Source organism: Fukomys damarensis, unplaced genomic scaffold (assembly GCF_012274545.1).
Source record: "Fukomys damarensis isolate Sample0158 unplaced genomic scaffold, DMR_v1.0_HiC HiC_scaffold_33, whole genome shotgun sequence".
Classification (NCBI taxonomy): Eukaryota; Metazoa; Chordata; class Mammalia; order Rodentia; family Bathyergidae; genus Fukomys; species Fukomys damarensis.
Window position 1 is genome coordinate 54,417,657 of NW_022900945.1, and position 27,780 is coordinate 54,445,436.

Below are 27,780 nucleotides of genomic sequence, written 5' to 3' on the forward strand. Positions count from 1 at the left end.
GTACCAGGCATCAAACTCAGGACCTTGCACTTGTGAGGCAGGCACAGTGCCACTGAGCTCATCCCCAGCCCATTTACCCACATTTTTTAGGCAGAGAAACTGCAGCTCAGAGAGTTTAAGTTTCCCAAGATCAACCAGCTCATAAGTGGCAGGACAAAGCTGGGAACCCAGGTCTCTTCAGTTTTCCCTCTTGTTGGATCCTCTTTCTCCCATGTTGGCATTGACAACCTTCCCACATTCCCTGCGTCCTTGGCCCTCTGCAGAGCTACTTCTTGCTGTAGAATGCCCTTCACAGCACACATACCCATCAGAATCCTGCCCCTCCTCATGCTGGGTAGAGTCCGCCTCCCGTAGGGTCCCTTCTTTGGCTGTCCTCTCCTGAAACCCTTTTGCAGTCACTGATGGGCTTTAACACACATTCACTTGATCGGTGGGTGCTTCATTGTTTGTACATAGGACAAAACTTTAGAAATTTGGAGATTGAAGAGCTTCAGAGCTGTGCAGAGAGACTGATAGTACTTCTCTGTAAGTCCATGGATAGGCTGATGCTTTCCTACTTTATTAATCTTTGTTGAAGCTATGAAGTTGAGAATGCAGTCCTAATTTATGTGCATTGTGGTCTTTCAAAACTGTTTCCCCTGACTGCTGTGGTCAGTGTGTGCTTATGATTTTTTGATGTCTGAAGTTCTGTCTCATCTGCTATCTGATTTTAATATGCTATATATGGTGTTCTGGGGCTGCCATGTACTCTAGAGAAAAAGAGACATGAAGCTTATTACTAAATTGGGAAAACAGACATTAATCAGGAAAAAGGCCCCAAACAGTGACTTAGTTACCATAGCGTTAGGGGTCACCAAGGAAATTTTCAGGGAGGACCAGCATCATGAGAGGAAGGCACTTAAGCTGAACCCTGGAGATTGTCTAGGGCTTGCCCTGGCTGTGGAGGGAGCAGAAGGCTCCAGGGGGTAGTACAGTGAGCCAGCAGGGAAGGCCAGGAGATGAAGGCCTTGTGAAGGACCTGCAAGACGTGTTCAGGATCAAAGCTTCATACGGGTTCAGTGGGTTACTTACATCTTCGGTAGAGAATGGATTCAGGCTGCGTCCGAGTCAAAGCTGGAGAAAAGGTGGGAGGCCAGGTCCTCTAGTTGAGAGGTGTTGGTGTCTCCACCGACATGGTGCTGCAGACAGGGAAAGGTGGTGTTTTCCAGAAACCATAGGAGGTCCTGTCACTGGGCCTTGGCACTTGATTCAGTTTGCAGGGAGATGTCAGAGGTAGCTCAGGTTTCCAGCATGTGCAAGTGCACAGCACTGTGTGCCAGGGAGGAAACACAACAGGAGCCTGGATGAGCCCGGGATGGGAGACAGACCTCATGTTGAATATTCAGTTTTCAGGTGAGAGTGCAGGTGGTTTGGGCCTTGCTGATCCACCCTTTCAGAAAAGTGCTTTTACCCTCGGGATTTATGGGGAAGCGGGCAAGGCAGAGTCAGGTGTCTTGCCCAAGACTGCATTGCCAGGAAAGGACTTAGCCTGAGCTTGAGCTGGTCTTTTGCCTCATACAGCTGTGCTTGTGTGTACTTAGCATTGCCCTGAGCTAGCCCACCCCTCACTGCACACAAGTCCTCCGCAGTTGTCTGCGCTGAGAGCTGGAGCCTGGCACTCTGAGACCCTCATGGAAGTAGAAAGGAGAGCTTTCCTGGCCCTTCCAGCCTGGGATTCGTGCACTCCAGAGGTCTTTTTTACTTGCTCTTCACTCACTCATTCTTGCCCCTGATGCTTATCGAACATGGATTACCCGGTGTGAACCTGGAAGAGACCAGGAAAGAACAGAATAAAATCTTTCACATAGGACTTTACACTTTCAAAGCATTTCCTCCTTAGTCTCCATATCAGATCTGGACGGGTGCTGTTTATTGCTTTAGTGAATGTGTTTGGAGTGGGGACCTGGTATGGACAAGGCACGGCTGCAGCTGGGCTTATGATTCAGGGATGGATAAATCATGGTCCATAGAAGAAGACAAAGGGAAGATATCAGTGTGCATCCCTTACACAGAGGAGAATGCTGGTGAGAGACTGAGAAGGTTAGGGACTTATTCTAAGTTCCTCAAAGCTTAGGTCCTCCAAATAAGAAATCACTTGGACTGTTTGTCAAATAAAAATAGATTCTACATCCTAGACCTGCTGAGTTGAATCCCTAGGAGTAGGGCCTGGGGTGATTCCTGTGCTGCCGAAAGCCGGTAAGTGAACCAGTTGAGGTGTGAGCCTCTCTGCCGCCTGTCTGGCCCTCATTCCAGGGCTGAGGAAACTGACTGGCAGATCAGAGCAGATGTGCCAGCCTTTACTGCAAGGATGTTTGGGTGACAGAGACGGTGTTTACCAGCCACAGACCATGGGGAGACTGTCTCAAGGCAGGGTCCTTGGAAAGTCACGGGGTGCTGGCACCATGCAGATGAGGGAAATAACCAGTAGGACAGGTCAGGGTTCAGAGTGGATTTCATGTGGAGTGCAGGTCCTGGGAGGATGGCTTCTTCAAGATTACAAGGGGCTCAGGAATATCCTTTGCTCCAGATCTCAAAAAGACCAGTCACGGCCTATGTGTGGTGTGCCTTTTTATTGTTCCCCCTCTGCCAACCCATCAATGGTGCATGCATATTACTATTTTGTGTACGCAAGTAGTGTTTGTGTAATTATATATTTTTGCATGTCATACCTGCTCAGGAATCCATATGATTTCTATATTATATGTGTGTTATGTATGTGTGTACATGTGTACATGTACAAGAGAGAAAATAAAGGCCAGTAGATCTACATATGGCCACAGATCATTTAATTTTTGCTTAGGAGTTCAGAACTTGCAGTCAAACTAACGTACATCTTAACCATATTTACTTAGCCTCTGTTTGCTCATCTGGAGATGGGGATGTGTTGCCTACTGTACCAGGAAGGTTAATTGAGGCGCTAAGACAGATGCTTAGTGTGGTGCCTGGCAGGTAGTAAAAACGTGAGCCTCTAGACCTCATCCTTGTTACACAGTTGAGTTGTGATGCGTGTGAGGATGAAAAGGACCCTCCCTGTGAGAGCTAGAAAGGGGCAACTTATTCGGGACCCCTCTTGTCTCTCGGGAGCTATTCTTATTCCCCAATAAATTTTTCTACCCTTAAAAAAAAGAAAGAAAGCTGGAAAGGCTGTGATGTTTGCCTGCTGTGGCTTTTTTAACTCTAGAAGCCAGTCCTACCTGACCGCTTTGAGTGCAGGTGCCTGTGAGGGTCTGAATGGAGCTGAAAGGGTCACGGGCTGTGGGCAGTGGTACCGGGCAGAGGTAAGTCTCTCCCCCCACCGGAGAGGCTGACACCACTCGGCTTCAGTTGTCAAAACCATTCAAGACCATGAGCCCAGCAGTACCAGAGAAAGCAGAAATCTGTATTTTCAAAATGCAAATTTGCTTAACAACTAATTTTTTTTAAATGCATATATACATCCACACATCCAAACACATCACAAGCTGGCAGACAAGATACGTGGTCTGCAGAAGGCCGCTGAGCCTTGCCTTGCTTTCTCACCCCCTTGTAGGTGAGGATGAGGAGAGTTTTCAGTGCATATTGACAGAGGGTCTGCGGTATGATGTGCCCGGTGCCGCACTAAGATGTACAAGAAGGCCTCTAGCACACCGGTGGGAGGGCACAGTATGGAAAGGGCCAACATGCTGCCCTGGAAATGGGAGGAGGGGAGGTGGAAGCCTTCATTTTCTGCACAGGTGCTGTGATGTGAAAGAAGCAAAGTGCAAACCAATATAAGCAATAAGGGAAAATGAGAATATTCAGTTTATGTGTATGCAGTTATTAGAAGAAACAGAAAGAAAACAAAAATGAATGAAAATGGTTACTTTGGGCGGAGTAAGAGTGAAGGAGTAGGGATCCTTCTAAATATACTTACATCTTCATTTTGAGTTTTCAACCATGTAGACACTTATCATATTCAAAATATGAAATTAAGTAAGCCTGAAAAGGCAAAATCTATGTGCAAATATAAAAAGAAACTAAAATATTTTTTAAAGAAGAATACCCTGGACTGGGGATTTAGCTCAGTGGTGCCACCACCTGCCTTGCATGTGCAAGGTCCCAAGTTCGATCCCTGGTACCCAAAGAAGAAAAAGTCCCAAGTATTATAACTTCCTTTACGGGATTTATAGTGAGATGTTGTCTAAGAGTAAAAAGAACTAAAGGAAATCTTCAATTTTGGTTTATTTTTGTGAGCGACATGGATAGCACAACTCCAAAAACCATCTTGTCTGTAGTATTAGAATAGAGGGAAAATAACCCAAATATTTTGGTATTGTTTGAAAATAAGAATCGTACTATAGAAAAAGGAAGATAAAACCTGGAATGGGGAAAATGAAGGAGAATTCTGCCGTGTTCGATTCAAATTGGAAATACCAGTGTGAACTCAGAATTTTATGCTTATTCCTTAGCTGTTCACTGGAAGGGCCTGGAGGGAGGCGGAGCTCAATACCAGGCAGCACCCAGCAGCCAGATCTCTCTGCCAAGGGACCATAGCTCCCGAGAGAGATGCTTGGTTCCCTGGTCTGGCCTGGGGTCAGTACAAGGTGGACCTGTAGTATCAAGCTACTGGGTTAGAGGTTGTTGAATAGCGTATTCTTACACTCTTAAAATACAGCCCTGCGGATTTCTCATGAATTCAGAAGGAAAAAATAGACCTTTACCATTGCAGAATCTCATAACACCTGAGTAATCAAACCTCACATCCCCAAAATGGGACAGCCCAGACAGCATCACTTACATATGCTTAATCTGAATCTAATCCCTGTGGCAGGTCATTCATTAAACAAAGTAGCTGGCCTGGACTCATCAGAATAATATTGTTGTGAGATGTCAAATGCCTGTAATCCCAGCACTCGGAAGGGTCATTCAAGGCTAACCTGGGCTGCACAGTGAGTTCGTGGGCAGTCTGAACTAAATAGTGAGACCTTGACTCAAAAAAGAAAGGAAGGATAAATATTGTTGTTATAAAGACACCAAGAGCCGGGGACCTAACTCAGTGGTGCTGCCTCACAAGCGCAAGGTCCTGAGTTCTGTCTCCAGAACCAAAAAAGAGAGAGAGAGAGACCAAAAAAGTGGCTGTTGGGGGAGGAATATTAAATCTGTAAGTCATGATACAAGTGTAATTTGAGGACCTTGATTGGGTCCTGAGTTGAGGCTGTTGGGAAGCAGCTGTAGAGAACATTGATAAGATGGGGGAATTTGAATATGTACTGTATATCAGGTGATATTATATCAGAATTATCAGGAATGCTGATGGCATGTGCCTGTGTGTAGGGTCTTAGGGTTCTTTTGGTTTAGATCTAGAATGTTCCCCAAATGCCTCTCATGTGATGAGAGATGGGGCTTTTAAAGGTGACGGTTCGAGGGCTGGTTCGCAGCTGATAGGTTGCTGTTAGGAAGTGGGGTCTGGTTAGAGATGGTCTCCTTCACCACCGCTGGAACAGGAGATGGTATAGAGCAGCGGTGGTAAGCCTTTTAGAGACCGAGGGCTGCACTGCACCCCAAAACCCACTTATCCTTGCTTATTGTGAAATGCCAACACTGCAACTTATCCTATTGAGGTTTTAGTTTTAAAAAAAAAAAAACAAAAAACAATTCTTACACTAACATCTTTTGTCCTAAAAGAAAAACACAGTAACGCTCGTGCTATAGGTTTGCCTCCACTGGTGCAGAGAAAAGGCGAGGCGGCCATCATAATGCAGAGCAGGAAGGAGCAGAGTGTCTTTGGATCAAGCAGCCAGGTAGCAGCCACGTAGAAAGGGATGAATTTGAAAAGTTGCTTGGGCCCACACGATGAAGAGCCTTTCATGCCAGGCTGTTTGTGGTACCCTAGCTGTACTGGTAATAAGGAGAGAAACTAGATTTGGTGGGAGTAGAGCAATAGTACTGTGATGTAGCTGTCGGGACTGGAGCGTAAAAAAGAGGTGCTTTACTTCTGTTTGATTTTTAAAGCGGTGCGTGTAAAGAAAGGAGCAACCCTAGAAGCAGATTATAAAGGACTTGCAGGCCTCTTTCACCCAGGGGTCCCCAACCCCCAGGCCACTGATGGTACCTTAGGAAGCAGCTACAGAGCCGGGTGTAAGTGGCCTGCGGGTGAAGCTTCAGCCAGTCCCCCTCTCGAACTTCCTCCTGAGCTCTGCCTCCTGTCAGGTTAGTGTTAACATTAGGTCTCTTAATTTTTATAATTTTTAAAATGAACACATATTTGCATAACATGCAGTTCACAGTCATCTTGGGAGTGGGTACATGTACATAGTGCAACTTGTTTCTTTTTAAATCTCCACCCCCTTCCCTTCCACCCTCAGTCCTTCTTTTCCTATTTCATTCTTGTTGATATCATTAATCTTATGTTTGTGGCATATAATGTCTACATTTCACTGAGGTTATTAGATCTCTGTACTTGGCATATCTTTATTCTGCTTATTTCCCCTTCACCTCCCCCTCCCTCCTGTCTCCTGTCTATCCTTTATTAATCTCTTTGTACTTTGCCTTACTTGATGAGAGATGCAGTATGGTATTCAAGTTTGTGTGTCTGGTTTATTTCACTCAGTATTATTTTCCAGGTATATCCATTTTCCTACATATGTCTGAAATTTGTCCTTTATCATCAAGTGTTCCATTGGTATAGATATCACATTTTCTTTATCCAGTCATCGGTTGGTGGTTATACTGCCTGCTCCCAGCATTTAGCTATTATGAGTTGTGCATACCATAAACACTGGTATGCCTGTATCACTGTGTTATGATACCTTAAGCTCTTTGGGGTAGATACCTAGAAAGGGGTTATAACTGGGTCATATGGAATTTCTAATTTTAGTTCTTTAAGAAATCTCCATGGTGATTTCCATAATGGTAGGACTAGTTTACATTTCCACCAACAATGTAGAGGGCTTTCTTTTTCACCACAGCTTCATCAGCTTGTTAAAAATTTTATTTCATGATGATTGCCATTCTTTCTGGAGTAAGATAGAATGTTAGTGTTGTTTTAAGTTGCATTTCTCTAACGGCAGTCCCAATCAAAATGCTAACAGCATACTTTAAAGGTCTAGAGAAAACAATTCTAAAATTCATGTGGAACTAGAAGAGACCCAGAATAGCAAAAGCAATCTTGGCCAACAAGAGCAACGCAGGAGGCATCACATTACCTGACTTCAAGCTGTACTGAAAAGCAACAGTGAGTAAAAACAGCATGGTTCCAGAACAAAAACAGATACATGGGTAGTGAAACAGAGTAGAGGATACGGAAAAATCCCTACACACTGAGCTGTCCAGTCTTTGACATAGAGGCCAAAAGTATATGTTGGAGGAAAGACAGCCCATTCAAAAAATGGTAAAGGAAATGCCTTGAAGGCACAAGAGCCCAAGTTAGATCCCCAGTACCAAATAAAATTTTTTTTTAAAAAAAGGGAAAGGGAAAACTGAAAAAATGTTTGCTAAAGATTAAAACTGGACCTATACTTCTTACCTTGTACTAAATTAAATCAAAATGGATGAACGATCTAAACATTAAAACAGAAACATTGGCCGGGCGTGGTGGCGCACACCTATAATCCCAACACTCGGAAGGCTGAGGCAGGAAGGATTGCTGTGAGTTCAAGACCTGCCTGGGCTACATAGTTCCAGGTCAGTCTCAACTACATAGTAAGACCCTGTCTCAAAAAACCAAAAAAGAAAAATAAATAAAATAAAATAAAAATAGAAACAATGAAGCTACTGGAAAATAAAATAGGTAAAATACTTGAAGTCATAGGTATTGAAAGGATTTTCTAAATAGAACTGTAGTTGCACAAAAAATAATAGGAATAATCAACAAATGGGATTACATCAAATTAAAAAGCTTCTGTGCAAGGGCCAGGGATATAGCTCAGTGGTGCCGTGCCTGCCTTGCAAGGTCCTGAGTTTGATCCCTATTGTAGGAGGCAGGGGGTAAAACAGCTTCTGTACAGCAAAGAATCAATTAGTAGTGTGAAGAGACAGCCTACAGAATGGGAAAAAAAAAATCCTCATCCAGGATTAATAGTATCTAGAATATATAAGGAACTCAAAAAAATTAGACCACCTAAAATAAAAGACCCCATCAAGAAATAGGCAAGTAAAATGAACAGACACTTCACAAAGGAAGAAGCACAAATGGCCAACAAATACAGGAAAAAATGTTCAATATCTATGGCCGTTAGAGAAAAGCACTTAAATTCTCATAGCATAAACCCTACTGTAAACAGCAAGTGTGGGGGATTTAGATTCTCTGTTCCTTATGAGAATCTGGTCCCAACAGCACCCCAACCCGGTCCTGACTGGCTGGATAGAGCAGGTAAATAAGACGTTGAGTCAGAAAACCTATCTCAGTGGTGTCATTTAGACAGCACAAACTCGGAGGAAGTTCTCTCCAGGGCTTTCCCTTTGCCCCCAGGGTTTAGGCTGAGTGGAATCTGAGTTCTGCTGCCACATTTGGATGGGACGAGGGAGACGCCACCTCTGTTTCATGCCAAACTACCTTCCTTTCTCCTTTGTCTCCTCCTCCTCTCTCAGATTATAACCTTCCAAGGCCCTCCTTCCAAATCTTGAGCTCAGACTCAAAATCCAGTTGACTCAACAGTGAAGCCATTCTTCCCATCCATCCAGCCTGCCTTCTAGAAGTTGTTTCTTCTTCCTCCAGGTCCTTCTTCTAGCTCTCAGAGGAGAGAAAAGTCACCTTGCCTCTGTATTTGTGTTGTAGTCTGCTTTTCCCCTTTGTGCCTGCCCCAGCATGTGATTGTGTCTTTCAAAGGAACTCCCCGTGGCTGTTGGGATGGCCTTTGTCCGTGCCCCTGACAGTTTTCTACAGTGAGAGGCATGCACACGTGCTTCATTTGCCTTCAATTATGTGGAGCGCCTCATGGCCCTGCTCAGGTAAAAGCCACACGAGTTGAGCTCAGTGATGGAGTATATGCCTGGTGTGTGCGTGGCCCTGGATCCACCTCCCCCAAAATAACCAGAAAGAGGGAGGAAGGACCTGGGGCACAAGGTTTAAAAAATGCGTCTTTTGGACTTGAATATGGGCACAGGAAGCCAGCTTCCGTCCAGAGCCAGAAAGAGCAACGCAAGGAGGAGTCTTAAGGCGTCTTGAGGTAAAACAGGCTTTCTCTGGAGGCAGGGAGGAGGATTTCAGCCCCAGTGCAGGTGACCTGGTAGTGGGGTGTTATGGGTAGACTGAAGCCAGCAGGTGACCAGTTGGCCCACAAGACTTGTTAAAGGTCATTTCTGGGAGTCCCTTTCTGATCGGGGGGCTTCTGGACACTGAGTATCTGTACTAAAGATCTACACGTTTTCCTCATCCACTTATATCCCTATTGCCAAGCAGTGTCCGGAACAACGCTGTCCAGTAGAACTCTGTGCCATGATGGGAATGTTCTAAAAGACACCATCTGGCATGGTAGCCACTGGCCACATGTAGCTATTAAGTACCTCAAATGTAGTTAGTACAACTGAGAAACTGCTTAATTTTACTTAAACATTAAAACATTGATTGATTGATTGATTGATTGATTGGTACCGGGGATCGAACTCGGGTCCCTGATCTTGCGAGGTGGGCTGAGGAACCACTGAGCTAAATCCCTGGCCCTTAAACATAAAAATTTAATGTAGCTATGGCTTATTGTATGGGACAGGTCTAGATTCTAGAGTACAGGAGAACCTCTGTTCCTTGAGCAACGCGAAAGCTCTGCCGTGAGTGGGGAAGTAGCAGTTAGACAGGGAATGCTGGAATAGGGTAATTAGAAGAAAGCCAGAAGTTCAGCTTCTAAAAATTTACCTTTTCTGGCCTGTAGGTATAGCAACAGGAAATAATGTAGGAGGAAAGACCAGAAAGGATCACAAGTGAAGAGAGAAGGTAGCCAGTCGGGATCAAGCATAGGACTGAGCACCCGCCAGGTCAGGCGTGGGGACACCGGGCAGCACTGCCTCTGCCTTCGCGGACTGCCCGGCCTTGTCCTGGCAAGCAGAAGAGCAGTGAGTGCATCGAGTGTCCGTGCTGCAGGAAAGCTGGGCGCTGGCACTTGCGGGAGGCACACGGTGGCCTTTCTCCTGGGTGTGTGGGAAGCTGAAGAGAGTTGTAAGCTACAGGTGACCTGGGTAAATTTGCGTTTCAGTGGGCTCATCTGCTGTGCCGTGGCCAGTTCCGCCTGTGGGTCCCTCTTGGCACTGTTGTTGCTTTTCTTTTGAACCAGTTATCTCCAGTGTCTTTGTCTGCCTGTCTGGTTTATGTCGTGTTTTGTTTTTCTTTCTCCTTCCCACATCGCTCTCTGCTGGGCCTCACGCTCTGTTCTTCTTTGATGTCCTTCTCTCTCTGATCCAAAGATCAGCCAATAAAAAGCAGTCTCACCTGTCCAGGTAAGAGGGGAGCCCCTGTGAGGAGGGAAGAAAATCTCCTCCCATTTAAGAGTTATGCGTTTGTTGTTTGAGTAGATAGTATCTGCACATGATTCAGAACTAAAGTGCAAAGGAGGATGTAATGAGAAGTCTGTCTCGGGTCGTCTCATGCCCCAGCCATCCATGGTCCCCCCTCGGAGGCAGCCTGCGTTTCATTTCTTTTCTGTCCTTCCAGAAACATGTTAGATACTTTTGCATGCATAAACAAATGTGTAAAATATATAAACAAATAATTTATTCTCCATTTTATGTACTGTTTTCAATGTATGCATAGTCCTGTATCTTGCTCCTTCCCCCCAATAAATATCATGGATCTCATGCCCTGTGTTATAGAAGGTGCCTCCTCATTGTTCTGTGTGGCCCAAGTCTGTCATTATATTGGCATAGAGTGATGGATTTAACCCGCTCCCCATTGTGAACATTTAGATCATGTCACATTTCCTTTACACCCACTGATTCCATAACCTTCCCCTTGGTCATTTGCTGTAGTTAGGTTGGGAACTGCCCCTTGGCAGCAGTTATTAATTTGAAAACTGGCAATTTCTACTTTTTTCTAAAAGCGAGAGGCACATCAGTGATTTGTATTTCATGTATTCCTGCAGGGAGTCCTAGTTAACAAAGCGATCAAGTGGTGACTCTGGTTTGGTGGTCTGCAGTGCTTTGAGGGTTTAGGGTCTCAGTGAGGTGCCTTGGGCTGCCTGGGGAACGGGGCTGATCAGGAGGTCGGAATGTGCTCCCACCAAACAGACCAGGCACCTGTTCCTCCCTGGTACCCAAAACGAAAGTGGAATTTTCAGAGGCACCAGTATTGTGCTCCTCCTTTCTGAATCAGCGTGCAAGTTGCCAGTGACCCGTAGGTTAGAACCACGTGCCCCGCCACCCTCCTGGAGACAGCTGCGGTGTGAGGAGATGAAGCTGAGGCGGGGAGCTTGTTTCTGCGACAGCCATTGCAGCTTTTGTTCTGCATGTCCATGAGGCCTCTGTATGTGCTTGACCTGCAGCGTCCGCCCTCTTGCTTTGCAGATCATCACCTGACACTAACTAGCTGTTTGTCTTCTCCCGTCTTTTTCTTGCGTTCATTTCCTCTGCTGCTCCCTTCTGTTTCATCAGCCCCATTGCAGCCTGGTAAGACCCGACAAGCGTGTGTGATGTGAGTGTGTGTACGTGTGTGCACACATCCCCTTCTTGTTATTGTCTCTGTCACCTGACTCCTCAGAAGGCTCCTTCTCTTCACTCCTGCTGGGTTCTAAAGAGACCATGCTTGCTCTGCCGGGCAAATTTTCCAGATAGACGCTATTGCCTGCAGTGTAGACGTAGCCAATCTCCTGACAGACTGGGTTACTAGTGGGCGGCACAGGCTCTCACTGTCCAAGACTCGGGGCCCCTTTGACAGAACCTCCTTCTACTGGTGCCGCCGGCCATCTCACCGATGGGTTTTCCTTACTCCTTCTCCAGGTTAAGTAGCCTGTCTTCCCTTGGAGATTCCGCACCTGAGCGCAAGTCCCCTTCTCACCACCGCCAGCCCTCTGACACCTCTGAGACAGCAGGTAACCAACCACCTTCTCGGCATCCGCACACAGGCCTAGCAGAGCACACATCCTCACACCTTTCTGTGGAGCACCTAGTGTGTCCCAGGCCCTGTGGTACTGGTTTGTACAAATTGACCCCTTACATCAGCCTAGACAGTGGGTTCTATTGTCTTCATTTTACAGGTGAGGGAGCTGAGGCACAGAGCAGTTAAGAAACCTGCCCAGCTGTCCCGGCTTGTTGGGGACAGAATCAGGACGTGGACCCAGTTCTGTTAGCTCTGGAACCCATTCTGATCCTTACAGAATGCAGTCACGTAGGCAATGCCTGTCTCATGGTCCCAAGGATGGAGACAGTCAGGAGTCATCGCCTTGGTTTTCTTTCATTGTTTCAAGTTCCATAGACAGCATTCATGTGGAAAAAAACATTTCCTGCTGTCATTTGTCCTTCATTGGACTTGGCAAAGGATCAGCCCTGAGTCACCCGGTACAAGGTGTCCAGCACTACAAGAACCAGGCAGCAACTGTTAGAGTCCCACCTGCTGGTGTCTTTGGTAATGACATGACAGAGTTTTCAGTCAACCCCACGGAATAGTCCTTTACTGTAATATTAGTCTCTAGGAGGGTACTTGGACTTGGCCCTGCCCCTTCTTTGACCAGTCTCAGTCAGACAAACCAAAAGGGACTGACATGTACGGTAGGCAGGCATCTTCGCTCCGCAGAGAAGGGTCTTTTCTCATGGTGGTCAGAGGAGATTGCAGGTACTTGCCAGTCCCTGGGAAGCGTGTCATGTGTTGGAGCAGGATGAGTCTGGAAATTAGCTTCCCGGGAAGAAATGCACAGGGGCTTTCCAGAGTTGGCCTTGGCTCGTATGCGCCACCCTCCAGAGACTGCCGGCCCAGCCCCTCCCCTTGTCTCGCTCATCCCCACCAGGTCTTGTCCAACGCTGTGTCATCATCCAGAAGGACCAGCATGGCTTCGGCTTCACAGTCAGTGGGGATCGCGTTGTTCTGGTGCAGTCCGTGCGGCCTGGTAAGTGCTCGTCTCCCCCGCAGAGGACACCTTCCGGAAAGGCGCACGTGTGTGGCCGTGCAGGATGACGTGGGTGGAGGAGCCCTGGGGCCGCTGCCCACAGACAGATGTCTGGGTCGGTCTCCGCAGTGCTGTGCCGTGAGGTGGAAGCTCTGGGGTCACCACAGGGAAGTGTGAAACCCAATGGGACAGCCCTGGGGTCAGTAGACAGGTACTGATTCCGTCCAGGTGAGCCCCTCATACTGGCTCAGAAGACACAAGGGGGAACCAGAGGCCTCCTTTCTTCCCGTGACCTCCAGTTACCTGGCTGAGTGCTCAGATGATCGCCTGCTACCGGGTTTATGTTTCACAGGCGTGCTGGTCCCAGTGGCTTTAGAGCACATTTATTTGCAGTCAGTTAACATTAATAAATTACCAGAAGATAGAGGACGTGTATCAAGTATTATGTCAGGTGAAATGGCATTTGAATGTTCTTTTGGGCAGTCTGATTCAAGGGGCAGAGTCACTTCCTCTCTGATCACTTTGAGAATTCCTTAGGAGAGGATTTCAGGAGTAGTGTGAAAGATGGAAACAGAAAAACGACAGGTCCATCTGTGTACAGGACAGCCGTGCACAGTCACGCTCTGTCACATGCCAGGGGGTCGAATCGTTGTTAGTGGCCCAGGCTGAAGAAGACAAGCGGCAGAGAGGGGCCGGGCAGTATAAAGCGAGTGCCACTCGCAGGGAAGAGCTGTAGGTGGTAAATAGGGTGAGGCCAGTGACGCCTCGTCTGTCGGCTTGGCCTGTGGGAGAGCACAGGAAATGCCAAGAGCAGACTGGCCTCTCGCCCCAGGGAGAGCGGAGACGCACCTGCAGCGATTTTGGAGAAAGATGTGGGATATGTTTAAGGGAAAACAAAAAGACAATTACAAATGTCTGACCAAAATGAGATACGTGGAGCGTACAAGGATGTAAATAATAATTGCTCTCATGTTTGGAAGCTAACTTTTATCAGTGGCAGGTTTGTTTTTCATTTCCTAGAGTGAAGCTTTGAAAAGATAGCTTTATTATTCTTTGCTTCCCTATTTTTCATAGTTCCTAGACTGGGATGAGACAGAGCTACTAAAACAACCAATAACATGTACTTTGCTTCTGCTGTCTGTTAGATGCAGAAAGTGCGGGGCCCCTCCAGTGAAACATGGGCTCAGCTCTCCTTCACTTTTCCCCTCCTCCTAGGCTGAGTAGAATTAGAATCAACAGGGAAAGAACAAAAAGATGACTTGCAACAAAATAAGTGATGTGCAAAGACTTAATTTGGATGGGCATTGGAATCACAAGACTAGCAAAGCAAGGGCCATTGTCTTTTCCAAATACTGAGTTTCTTTAGTTCACTATTTGTGTTTTGCTTCTGTCAAAATCACGCATGGGGCTGGGCGTGGTGGCGCACACCTGTAATCCCAGCACTCGGGAAGCTGAGGCAGGAGGATTGCTGTGAGATGGAGACCAGCCTGGGCTACATAGTGAGTTCCAGGTCAGTCTCAACTACATAGTGAGACCCTGTCTCAAAAAAACTACAAAAAAAAAAAATCACTCATGGGTCCTAGGGAGGACTGGAGTCCTTATTCCTACGCCCAACCTTAGTACTGAATCACCTTTCTGACAAGGGGCCCAGAATACACATTTTAACAAAGTACCCTGGCAATTCTCATGCTAACAGAAGTCTGAGAATTCTGCTCAAGTTTCTTTAAAGATTTTATTTTGATCACTTAAGTTATTAGAAGTCACCTCATGTGTTTCATATATTCAAGCAAGATAGCCTTTTCCTTTCTAGCTTTCATTTCTATAAGTGTGTGAGCGAGAATTTCAAGCTGTTTGTGAGTACTGTGCCATAAATAGCACATTTTGGATGAGGGGAGTCTCCATACCCATATTGAAAAGCCAAATTGGAGTGTGGTCATCACTGTACTTTTATTTACTTCTTTAATGTACTAGAAACATCTAGATGTGCTTTGTGGGAGTTTTGTTTTGATCAGATAAATGCAACTTGCAGATTTAATGATCATCTTGGAGCAAATTTACAAAATATAATTGTTATGCCTCATTAACTAATTTCAGCTGCCGTGTTTCTTGTGCTTCCTGGGTATAAATTTAAGTCAACAGTAGAAGCCACTCAAACCTACATGGAGGTCAGAACCACGGTAGCTGCTGGTCAAGTGATTACCTGAAAAGATCAGGAGCGTGTTCTTCTAGCATGTTCTGGTCAGCCAACATCAGAAACCCTTGATTTGGTCCATTTTAAAGGAAGAAGCTATAAATAGTTTAAAACTTTTTTTAAAACAGAAAAATAAAACAATCAGTTTTTTTAAAGGCATGAGACCTCAGAATATCTTTATGAACCTGTCACGGCTGAATGCCAGTTTAAAAGCTTGCTTTAATCCTTTGTCTCCATATTTCTCTTAATAATCTTTATCACTTTACCAGTTACACTCAATGCATTAAGCCCACTTTTCCCACTGGCCGGTAAGCGCTTATCCGACCTCGGTCATACCCAGATGCTCAGGTGTATTAGATGTACTCTCCCTGGGGCTGGGCCTGCCTGTCTCCCACCTTGCTGGTCGTCAGCAGTCGGGCTTCTGAGCCAGGGCAAAGGAAGGGATGAGCAGCAGGTGTGACCTCAGGGAGTCTGCTGCCTCTTGAAAACCACTTGTCATTGGAGCGGAGTGGGGACGTCCACCCAGCCGCTGAGGCACTTCGTGTAGAAACACGTGGTGACAGTTCATATGGGGTCTGACAGGGACCGTGGTGTAGGCTCTGCCTCTGGGGGAGCTGGCGTGGGGCTCTGTTGACCAGGCCTTCTCCTTACAGGGGGTGCAGCCATGAAAGCCGGCGTGAAAGAGGGCGACCGGATCATCAAAGTGAGTGACCCTGGAAAAGAGGCAGAGGTGCAGAGGTTCTGTGGCCTCGACATGTCCTGCCAGCACCCATTTCGATACCCAGGTCTGGTGTGGCGCCATGAGAGAGAGAGCGGATAAGATAGCAAGAGGAGAGGATTAAGGCAGGAGGGTTTTACAACAGGTGTTGTTAGCCCCACCTCATGCGTGATAAAAATAAGGTTAAGAAGGAGGGGTGTGAGCCTCCAGGTTCTCAGCTTGCTGGTTTGTTCCCCATGCAGTACTGACCTTAGATCCTTGGCTGTTCTAAACTGCTAGACTCTGCCTGGCCATTCCGGTCTGCCTTCTGTGTAATGTGTCCTAGAAGCATCACAGAAACCCTGGTGCACAGGCTCCTAGGGAGGAGGAAGTACACAGGGCCAGTTGATAAATACGTGTGTGAGGCAAATGGGTGGAAAGCATTAGAAAATAAATGATTGCACCGGGGATTTCGCTCAGTGGTTCTGCCGCCTACCTAGCAAGCGCAAGGTCCCGAGTTCAGTCCCCCGTACCATCAATAAATAAATAAATAATTGAACCAGTGAATGAAAAAACAGGTCTTGTCCCTGAAAAGTTATGTACTGGCTGGGAAGACATGGCACATGTAAACGGGAATGAATTTGTAACGTGGATTTGAAAAAACAAGCGACCCGAGGTGACTAGGGAGCGCTGAGAATGGCTCCCCAGTGAAGTGACATTGAAATCTTAGAGGCGCCCCAGGTCTCCGTCACCGTTACTCAGCGTCCTTTGTCCCTCCGACAGGTCAACGGCACCATGGTGACCAACAGCTCGCACCTGGAGGTAGTGAAACTTATCAAATGTGAGTTGGAGAGGGGTGGACACTCAAAGCTAGGGGCTGGTGGGCTGAGGGGGAGGAAGCGGCCTGCTGACCCTGCGGGCTGCCTTTGGAGATGTTCAGTCTTGACTCAGAACGGTCCACTCAGAAGGCCAGAAATTCCTACTATGATTTGTTTTTTCATTGAGTGTGTTGGTACTTTTTAGGTGTACAGTACAGTTCCATTCATCTTGAGACCCTGAACCCTTACATGACGGATCTTGGTTCTCATTTTTCCCCATTCCCCTGGCCTCCTCTCCCCCCTCCCCCCACCCTTCCCTATTTACAAAGACTTGGTTTCCATTTTTTTTCTCATATTTTTCTTTTCCCTTATTTCCTTTCCTGTTATCATTTCTAACCGAGACACTCGTCACACAGCTTCATTTTTCCACACGCATCTTTGCCACCCCTATTTAGACCGTATCTTACTGAGACCACGCCCCGGTTACAGACCACTCTGTCCGTCTTCCATTCGCAGACATTCTTCCTCATCTAGTTCCTGTTTTGAGGGTAGGAGAGAGCAAAAAATACTCGGTTTATAGCCAGGAAGACCCCGTAATCAAGTGCACAGATAATCAAATAGAAGCAACAGCTGTTGAGGGGAGAAGTCTTGGGGGCTGAGGGTGCAGGGCTAAAATCAGCAGGCAGTGTGCTAGAGCTTCACACTGGCTTTCACTTAAGGAGGTAAAGGAGGAAACAAGGGGTGGGTGCAGTGGCTCGTGTTTGAGGTCTCTGCAGGAAGAGAAACGGATTGATGCAGGGTTGGAGGGCAGGACCCTGGAGAATGGTTGGGGCTTTTCAAGTGAGAACGTAAATGACGGGATTACAAGTAATGAAAGGAGAAGAGAGGAGTGCTCTCCTTTGTACTTGAGTATCTGCTCTCCCGAACAGTACCTCTTGAACAGGCCTCTCCTTGTCTCCCCCCAGCTGGTGCCTACGTTGCACTGACTCTCCTGGGCTCTTCACCCTCGTCCGTTGGTGTCGCCGCGCTCCAGCAGGAGCCAGCCGGAGCTCCTCGCATCACCCCCATGATCCCACCACCACCTCCTCCTCCACCTCTGCCACCCCCACAGCGCATCACAGGACCCAAACCTCTGCAGGTAATGGTCTTCCTGGCTCCCCTTCCTCACTCTGGTCCCTTTGAAGAGGTCCCCAGTGAAGATGAAATTGAGCCAGGTTGTGTTAAGCAGAGACCAGCGAGAGACAAATGAACAGGGCACCAATGAAATGTCGAGCAGAAATGAAAGCTACGTAAAAGCTCCTTCCGTGACTGAGTGTCCTCCTCCCGTGTGAATGTGTGAGGTTCGGTCAGCCAGCAGTGCTGTGTCCAGGCTTCTGAACGAGCTCCCTCAGGGGGAGAGCGCCCCCTCCAGGCGTGGATGGAGGCATCAGCTAGGGACTCTTGCAGTCAGTATTAGAAGGAGAGCCGGGGAACAGCATCCAAGCAGAGAAAGACTGCCTGGAAGGGTGAGATACGATCCCGACTGGTGTGGGGAGAGAGGCAGGCAAGAACAAAAGCTTTCAGAGTGGGAAAGCCTGTGTGAAGGCTTAAATGGGGACAGGATGCAGACAGTTACAGGAAACAGGATTTTCCAGTTTGAAAGAAGACTGAGCCAGCAAGTCCCTGGAGAAGTGGGGAATGATTTATAATAAAGGTTTTTAGGAAGATCAGGAGCAAAATCAAAATGAGGTTTTGTGTTGCCCGCATCCCAGCAAGGTCCTGGGTGTGTCCAGAGCACACCATGCACCAGGCCTGCTTCCACCCCGCCCTGCCCAGAAGAGAACCACGCTGCTGAGCCGGCCCCCGGCGCTCACTCGGTTCTGTCTTCCATCCCCAGGACCCTGAAGTTCAGAAACATGCCACCCAGATCCTCAGAAACATGCTGAGACAGGAGGAGAAGGAGCTGCAGGTGAGCTCACTGCTGAAGATAGCCTGGCCACTGCCCTAGTGAAACAACACTAGCGCAGCCTGCCAGCGTACACAACTCAGCTTACAGTCCGTATCCCATCCCTGTAAAACCTGAAAAATAAAACCTCAGGACTACTGAAGAGTTGTCATTGAATTTGTTAAAGCAGGGCTGTGTGCAGTGGCTCATTCCTGTAATCCTAGCACTCAGGAGGCCAAGGCAGGAGGATCGTGGTGAGCCTAAGGCTAGCCTGGGCTACATAGCGAGTTCAGGGCCAAAGACCGTACCTCAGCCCTGATCCCCCCCAGAAAAACTTGTTAAAGCAGAATTTTACCAATAGAGTGCATAGGATCATTGAGTTCCATAGGTAATAAATAGATTAAGCTAGTGAATAGATGATGATTCGGAGACACAGAAACAAGGGAACAGGGAACGTTACAACTGAGGAACATCCCCGCAGGTCAGAATTGATCTTAGAGGTTTCCAAGGAAAGAGGGTAAGACGCCCGGAAGGTGAGGGTGGGTGGGAAGTCCTGGGCCAAACTGATAGGGTCAGGGCCCAAGCACTGCTGCTGGATGGGGTGAAGGAAGATTCGGGGCCTCAGGAGTGATGTGCACAGAGAACAGTCCGAAGACTGATTTGGCTGGAGTGGAATAACCCTGGTCCTCGCGGAGCCGTGACTTGCAGCCATCTCCTCACCCCTTCATCTCGGTTCCACAGGGCTCTTTTTCGGGGCTCACTGTATGTATTGCCCTTGATGTGTTTCAAGTCTACTTGGGGGAATTCAAATTACAGTAGGAGGGAGAACAGGAAGAACAAAACGCTGGCTGTAAGAGAGCAGTTAATGCAGCGATGGGACATGCGGGAAGGCTTCGCAGAGGAGAGTATTCCACTGCGCCTTGAGGAGCGGGGCTTCCGTGTGCCAGTGAGTGGACAGCCTAGGTTACGTACATTCGTTTACTTACCAAGCACAAAGTCTCGCTGTGTGCTAGGTGCCATGTGTGTTAGGGGCAAGAATCAGAAAGACAGATGAGAGGAGGACCTCTGAGGACTTGGTGAGCCCACAGAGCGTGGATGGGTGAGTGGAAAGGCGCTGCCCTGGAAGCGGTGATACTTGTGTGTGTGTATCAGACAGAGTAAGGAAGACTGGTACGGGTGCAGAGGTAGACCTGTAGGTCCGTGGAACACAATCCAGAGTCCGGAATTTAGCACGCCTGTCTATGGTCAGTTGATTTTCACAAAGACACCAAGACAATCCAATGAGGAAGAAATTCCCTTTCAGAAAACAGTGCAGGAAAAGAGGAAATGGTACAGGGACAACTGGATATATTCATGCAAAGAATTGCACTTACCTCCCACGGTTAAAAACAATTAACTCACTAGACATAGGGCGCACGCCTGTAATCCCGTCACTCAAGAGGCTGAGGCAGGAGGATTGCTGTGAGTTCAACCCTGTGTCAAAAAAATGAAACAAAAACTGTAAAGCTCTTAGAAGAAAATATGTATAATTCTTCATGCCCCTGAATTAGGCAGTGGTTTCTTTAATATGACACCAAAAACACAAACAGGGCTGTGAGTGTGCTTTAGTGATAGAGCACTTGCCTAGCATGTGTGAGGCCACAGGTTGGATCCCCGGCACCACAGAAAAACAGACAAAAGGGCCGACAAGATAATTGGATTTCATCAAAACTAAAAACTTGAGCTGGGGATTTAGCTCAGTGATGCAGCCACCTGCCTCGCAGGTGTAAGTCCCAAGGTCGATCCCTAGTACAAAAAAAATTAAAAACTTCTCAGACACAGTGGCACAAGCCTGTAATTCTAGGCTGTTTGGGAAACAAGTTGGGAGAATCACAAGTTCAAGGTCAGCCTAGATAGCTTAATGAGACCCTGTGTCCTAGAGCTATACCCTGGGTTTGGCCCTCAGTGCCACCGAAAAAGAAAGGAAGATAGGGAGAAGGGAGGGAGTGAGGGAGAGGGGAAATAAAAAGCAAATGGCTAATCGAAGATGCTCGGCATTGCTAGTCATGGGGAGCTGCTGATCAAAATGACAGTGAGATGCCACGTAACCAAAATAACGGAGAATATCAAGCGTTGGAAAGGTGGACACAGCTGAGAGACACTTGTTAATATTATATCTTCCTATGCACTGTCCTGATCTATTCTCACCATTGAGGGGGAATATAAAATAGTGCAGCTATGCTGGCGAGAAGCAGTTCCTCAGTGTTTTGGGTTTTGTTTTTTGTTGTTGTTTTGGTGGGGGTTGATTTGTTTTTCGAGGTTTTTTTTTGTTTTGTTTTTTGTTTTTTTGGTACTGGGCATCAAACTCGGAACCTTGTGCTTGTGAGGCAGGTGGTGGCACCACTGAGCTAAATCCCCAGCCCTGGTTTTGGTTTTTTGTGACAGGGTCTCACTATGCAGTCCAAGCTGGCTGCAAAAATCACAGTGACCCTCCTGCCTCAGCCTCCCAAGTGCTGTGTTATAGGCAGGCACCACCACACCTGACCAATTCTTCAAAATGTTAAACCAAGGTACTAATGACCCAGCAATTCCACTCCTAGACAAGTACCCAGAAGAATTAAGACCATAGGTTCCCATAAAGCTTGTACATGAACATTCAGAGCACCTTTATTTTTATTAGCCAAAAAAGAAACAACCCGGATGCCCATCAGCTAATGACTGGATAGATATAAGCAAAGAATCATAGACCCACTCAGTAGGGTGTGTTACTCATAGCAGACCCCGCAAGCATGCTGACCCAGAGACGCCAGGCAAGTCCATGGCTTGCAGCTCCAGAGACAGGAGGCCCTCGGTTTGTTGCCAGAGGGTGGGCAAAGGGACGGGGTTGTGACCGCTCATAGGTGCTGGCTTCTTTGTCGGGCGGGCGAGGGGAGCGCTCTGGGTTGGGCAGTGGGGCCGGTTGCACTGTTGTGTGAGTGTATCAGAAGCCTGAATTATGAGGCTTACGTGACATGAATTATGCCTTGATGACATTTTTTTAAGTTGCAATGCCGCAGTAGCTGAATTGGAGGGGTAATGACCTGTGCAGTTATCAGAAGGCTTCGTGAGGCGGTGCCTGGGCCGAGTTGAGTTCAGTCTGCTGTGAGGAGAACGTTGAGAATGGCTGTGGGTGTGGTTATGGAGCAGAGATTTGGCCGTAAATCTCTGGAGGGCCTGGACTTTGCCCTAAAGGCGATGGCAGTTGATCAGAGGATTTTGATTTCAAATCAGTGTTCCTTGGAGGAGTATGCTAAGTGGGCTGCTAATATGGAAACCTGGGAGGTCTCCTGAGGACAGATTTAACAAGGACAGGTTTAGTAAGGACGGCAAGAGTCGGAACAAAAGGGGAGAACAAGATGGGAGACGCCTTAGAGGCCAGTGAGGGAGCGGGAAGGACAAAAACGATGGCCCGAGTTCGGGTGCCTGAGCAGGTGGTGCCGCTGTTGATGGAGCGTGGTGGAGAGGAGCAGAGTTCAAGGGCAGCTCTTGGTGCGCTGAGTTTGCAGGTGTGAGGTAAGGAAGCTCCTCAGTGTGCCGACGTCGGGACTGGGATCTGGATGAGATCTCCAGGACATCTGTGCAGGCGGAGAGGGCCGAGGGTGGATGTGGGGAGAGCTAAGTGTGCTTCGCGGCACGCTTTCCTGTCATCTCTGACCCCAGAAAGAGCAGCTGTTTGAGGTGCCAGGGAGGCGCTGGGTTGTTTGTTGAGGAGTGACCAGAAGCCCGAGAGTGGGCTCTGAATGCTGGCTGCTGTCTTGAAACATTTGGCTGGGAAAGGAAGAAAAAATGGGGCGATGACTGAGCAATAATTTGGGCTGCTAGAGAGGATTTTATTGTGGTGTGTTTGTTTTAGGTCAGGAAACTTGAACGTTTCTGTAGGATGAAAGAAAGGAGACTGAGTATATATGAAGTGTCTAGACCGTGCCCAGCGCAGCTGAGGGTTTGACTTGACGTTCTCTCTTCTAAGGCCGGAGGGGGAGAGGCTGTAGGTGTTTGGAAGTGGCGTGAAGTTGGGCATTGTCTTACCACGTATTACCTGCTAGGTCTGAGGGAAGGGTCGGGCTTGACGAGCGTGGAAAGGATGAAACGTTTGATGTGAGGAGCAAACGCCTCTGATCCCAGCATCTGAGAGGCTGAGGCGGGAGGATCACTGCACATCCCAGGCCAGCCCGGGCTACAGAGTGAGGTCAAGGCCAGTCTGAGCTACATAGTGATGCCCTGTCTCAAAAAAACCAAAAAATAAAATAAATGTGAGGAGTTTGTATTTAACCAACAAGCTTTATCGGCTGTCTCCCTCTATAGTAAAATACTGCGCACTGTGCCCCGTAACCCAGCCCCAGACATTCTGCAAGCACTCTGTTACCTCATTCAGACCTTACAGCCATCCCACCAGGCAGGCACTGCGGCCCCCATTTCACTAGTGAGGGTGTGTTCGAGCTTGCCCACGTCTAACAGCCCTTAAGTGGAGCGGCCAGAATTCAAAGCCAGGTCTCCTCAGGCCCTCCGCTCTACTCCGCTAAGTGCTATTCGGAGTGGTAGCTGGGGCCAGAACAATTGGGCTCTGCAGAAGCCCAGGGCGGTGGCTGCTCCATTCGGCCTTCCTCCCTCCTTGCCTAGGGTTCTCATTGTGTGCAGGTTTCCTCTTTAGCCCTCTCTGTGGACTGATCCGGTCGTTCACTGCAGTTTCACCCTTGAGTGGGAAGCTCTGCCTTAGGACGCAGGACGTGAGCCAGGCCTTGCAGCGTGAGGAGATTAGGGCAGGCCCTCCCTCGTATTTGGTCTTCTTTCTCCGCTGCCTCCTGTGTTCCCTTCCTCCTCGTTTACCCTTTTCGTGATCCCAAGTGATCGCGCCTCCACTAGGGGTCAGGAGGCCTCGTCTCTCTCCTCTTCCCTGTGGGATAACCGCTGACTTCCCGCCCCTCCCTGGCCGTTCTCTACTAACCACCCTGTGCGTTCTCCCCTCCTCCTCGCCTCCCCCAGCGTATCTGTGAGGTGTATAGCCGGAACCCCGCCAGCCTGCTGGAAGAGCAGATCGAAGGTGCCCGGCGGCGCGTCACTCAGTTACAGCTGAAGATCCAGCAGGAGACAGGTGGCTTAGTGGTGAGTGATCGTAGGCGTAGACCTAGGAAGGTGCCGCGCGGTGGTCTCGGGTAGAATGAGGGCGAAGGCCGCCGAGTGATGGCGGCGCCGGAAGGCTGAGCTTGTGTGTAGTCTACAGAGGAACAAAGGTCAGCGGTAGAGAAGCCGAGTGCTGCTGTACTCGTGGGATATCACAGGAAGGGGAAGCTTCTCTTTCCCTACGAGAACTCGTGGTTGCCTTGGAGAGAAGGAATCGGGAAAGCCGACTCCTTCACCCCTAACGAGCCCTCTCTTCTGCACCGTTTGATCACGGCTGACGTGCGTCCTACTCTGGCTTTCCTCAGGACTCATCTGGGAGCTTTCCCACCACCTGCCCTTCGAGTAACAGGTCTTCTCAAAGAAATCCAAGGGTACTTCAAAGTCACCTAAGAGGGCTCTACAGACGACGCTGTCAAAAATTCCAGAAAGGGAATTGTTCTCTCTCTATCCTCAACAGGGTCTTTACTATTAGTGTCTGTTTTTTTGTTTTTTTTGAGACAGGGTCTTGCTGTGTAGCCCAGGCCAGCCTGACCTCCCAGTAATCCTCCTGCCTCAGCTTCCCAAGTGCTAGGTACTAGCACTCCTAGTACAGGTATTGCGCCGCCACGCCTTGCTTATTAGTTTCTTATCTCCATCAAACCTAAGTAACTCTTCAGAAACTTTAAAATCTCCAAGAACAGTAGTTGCCAAAGTCAATACAAATTTAAGGTTTATCTAGTTGAGACTTAAGACTTTCTTTAAGACTATAGTCTCCAGATCAGAAAAGTCTGGGAAAGAGACTAAAAGTGTTCATTTTCTGAAGGATTTCTGATATTACATAGTGAACCAGAGCTCAGGATGCAGATTTAGGCCTCCTGGTTTCAAATCCTAGCTCTAGTTACCATTAGCTTTTTGGATAAATTATTTCATCCCTGGGAGGCTGCATTTCCTTATTTGTACCGTGGTGATTACAGTAGAACCCACCTGGCTGGGCATGGTGTGCGCCTGTAATCCTGGCACTCTGGGAGGCTGAAACAGGAAGATTCCAAGTTTGAGCCCAGCCTGAGCAACAGCACCTTAGGGAGAGCCTGTCTTCTAGGAGGAGGAGGCTGTATGGCCAGAGATATCACTTAGTGCAGAGGCTCTAGATTCACCCCAGTGCCACACCGCACACTGTCACAAGCACACAGTGCTGCCAGAACTAAAGCATGACCCGGCACAGGGCCAGTGTGTGCCCCCCCACTGCCATTGCTGGGCTCCAGGCCTGGCTTTAGCGTTGTCCTCCTGTGCAGCACGGGCAGGTTCCTGAGGATCTGAGCTGCTGCTCATTTCTAACATGGGAGTGATCTGCCTCACTCGGTTGCTGAGAGAAAAACGCATCCAGAAAAGCACTTTGTAAACCCTGAAATGCTGTCGGCATCGTAGCCTCTGCACTGCCTGGGGCTACCAGTCTTCCCCAGTGAACTCAGAAGTAAACCCTTTCTCCTCCTGCCTCGGTACCTGCCCGAGCATTTTGTGCTCCTTGACAGTTAAGTTCTTCCGGGCACCCAACCCAGAGACAGGTCCAGGGTAGGAGATGCGGTGAGGAGTTCTGCGTTTTACTAAGGGTAAGGCCCCTTCCCACCGTTAGGGCTCGCCGTCCCCTCACACTGCACGTGTGAAGAAACTCTTCTGGCTGGCGTTTCTGAGGCGGTGAAGCAGAAGAGACCACCGTATGAGCAGGTACCCTCTGGGGGAGGGAGACGGAGCGGGGAGGCTCACAGTGCCTGCCCTTGGGCTTCTGTCTTTCAGGACATACTTCCCCTCTGTGGTGAGGCCAGCCAGAAGCCATCAGAAGGTGAGCCCCCATCGTCCCCTTTTTCTCTGGTGTGAAGTGCAGGCTTCTTATCTCTTGTGCTCACCCCACAGGGCAGATTCTGGGAAAGAAAATACGTAATTTCTGCCCTCTGTCTGGGAAGTAGAGTACTGGGAAAAGGCGGTCCTGGTACACAGAAGATGAGCCCTGGTCAGGAGCACTGGATAGCTAAGGACCAGGCAGATCCTGGGTGGCTGTGGCCCTCACAGCAGCTCACCTGAGAGCTCCTGGTAGCAGGGACTCAGCAGGTTCTACTTGTGCAGAGATCAGTGGCCAGAAGAGGGCTGGGAGTGAGTTGAGGGGCGAGACCGATTTGAGGTACGCCGCGGTCTTCCTTGAGCAGCTGAGCTGTCCCGTGCACAGGGGCAGAGGTAGGTGGGAGCTGGGAGTGGTGAGAGTGGAGGGGGCCGTGCCCAGAGGAACTGGGGCCACGACTGAGAGCCAGGGGGAACCCAGCACAAGACGGCGGCGGCGGCGGCGGCCCCATCCTGCCCGGGACACAGGTGCCGGGAGCGGAGGTTCTTCTTTCCCCGCCTGAGCTCCTTCCCTACCTTCTAAACACTTCCTTTCAGGCCGCCTCTCTCTGGACTCACAGGAGGCGGACAGCGGCTTGGACTCCGGGACAGAACGCTTTCCCTCGCTCAGTGAGGTGAGTGTCCAGGGATGAGGCCTGTTCTGAGCCATGTTTACCGCCCCTTCCCTGGGCCCCTGGGCCCCTGTCCAGTTCAGGAATTTAGTCACTGTGCTCGGGATGCAGTAGAAGGGTTTGGATAAAGCCGTCAGATCTGGCTCTGTTCTGTCACTGTCAACTCTGGGGAACAAGTAGGGTGGAGAGGCAAGCTAGCGTGTCGGGAACTGTGGTAGACCTTGGAAAGGGGCCTAACACAGATCATCAGTCATACAACCAAAAACATTTCTAGCTGGCTGGGGTGACACCGTTAGAGGAATGAACCCACAAGTGGCAGACTTTTTTGCCATAGATCTTTTGCTACCTGAATGGCTTGCCTTTTCTAGAGCGGTCAGAGCATCTCAGGTTTTGACCCCAAAGGTCAAAGGCATCCTCAGTGTACACGTGTAAGCTGGAAACGGGCTTGTGGATAGGAGTGGATGAGTAGTGATGGCAATGGTAAGATAGTAAATAACTGAGCAAGTAGTTGAAAATACTTTAAGAGCCTAATGATAAATACGGAATTTCATTTCCTCACTGCTTCTGTCAATGCACTTGAGAGGACCGATGTGTGGGGGAGGAGAGGAGAGTGGTGCAGGGGTGAGGAGAGTGTCCACACGTAACCAGTAGTGGACTGGACGTAGGACGTGAAGTAGCTGGTGACGTGGGGTGGGCCTGCCTGGATGGGATCCATTCCGGGCTCTCTGTCCTTCAGCGATCCTCGTACCTTTCCAAAGTGAGGTACGTAACAGTATCTGACTCAGAGAGCCGGTAGGGCATTACGTGAGACCTTGTGTAGTCGGGGCTGCAGTATTTGCAAGTATGGTTCCCGTCCACAGCTTATCTGAGCCCTGAGTCTCCCGGACCAGGTTCCTCCTCACGGAGCTCTCTGTTCTTCTAGTCCTTGGTGAATCGGAACTCAGTACTGTCGGACCCTGGACTAGACAGTCCTCGAACCTCCCCTGTGATCATGGCCAGGCTGGCCCAGCACCATAGGCGGCAGGGCTCAGACGCACCAGTCCCTCCATCCGGTGACCAGGTGAGTGCCCGGAGCTGTCCTGCAGCTTCCCTTCCCCGCTCAGGACTACAGCTTGGAAGCGTGGTTATTGCACTGCATGGTCTTGAATAGTTAGACTAAACCCTGCTCTGGCCGCTCACAATTCAGGAAGGTCACAAGAACAGTGAAGAAAGACTGTGGTAAAATCGGAAAGCCGGGCAGTCTGAGTTTCTGTGTGAAGTCTGTGGATGCATCTGTAAGGATGTGGCAGCTGAGGAGCGGATGGCTGGTCTTCCTTTTAATGTGTGGGGAATAGGAAGCAAGCTCAGTTGTCTCTCTCTGGAATACAGATTTTCTTTTTTCTTGTGCGGTATGGGGGATTGAACTCATGACCTTGCACTTGCAAGGCAGACACAGCGCCACTGAGCCAAATCCCTGGCCCAGAATACTGATTTTCTTTGTTCTTTTTTTTTTTTTTTTTTTTTTTTTTTTTT

At 48.6% G+C, this 27,780-nt stretch overlaps 1 protein-coding gene across 13 annotated transcripts in view; it reads left to right on the forward strand.

The window, feature by feature from the left end:
• The window catches only part of Arhgef11 (Rho guanine nucleotide exchange factor 11), a 112,588-nt gene that overhangs the window by 47,105 nt on the left and 37,703 nt on the right, over nucleotides 1-27,780 (forward strand). For 7 of the 13 annotated variants that reach the window (XM_010643777.3, XM_010643779.3, XM_010643768.3 and 4 more), the window contains exons 2-11: nucleotides 11,920-12,011; nucleotides 12,924-13,022; nucleotides 15,867-15,916; nucleotides 16,694-16,751; nucleotides 17,694-17,866; nucleotides 18,605-18,676; nucleotides 23,651-23,770; nucleotides 25,559-25,604; nucleotides 26,195-26,271; nucleotides 27,191-27,328. In XM_010643777.3, coding sequence (XP_010642079.1) covers nucleotides 11,920-12,011; nucleotides 12,924-13,022; nucleotides 15,867-15,916; nucleotides 16,694-16,751; nucleotides 17,694-17,866; nucleotides 18,605-18,676; nucleotides 23,651-23,770; nucleotides 25,559-25,604; nucleotides 26,195-26,271; nucleotides 27,191-27,328 — 925 coding nt within the window. Of the gene's footprint in view, nucleotides 1-10,392; nucleotides 10,426-11,574; nucleotides 11,590-11,919; nucleotides 12,012-12,923; nucleotides 13,023-15,866; nucleotides 15,917-16,693; nucleotides 16,752-17,693; nucleotides 17,867-18,604; nucleotides 18,677-23,650; nucleotides 23,771-25,558; nucleotides 25,605-26,194; nucleotides 26,272-27,190; nucleotides 27,329-27,780 lie in introns of all 13 variants that reach the window. The other 6 variants (XM_010643773.3, XM_010643774.3, XM_033758214.1 and 3 more) reach the window with 4 other exon arrangements.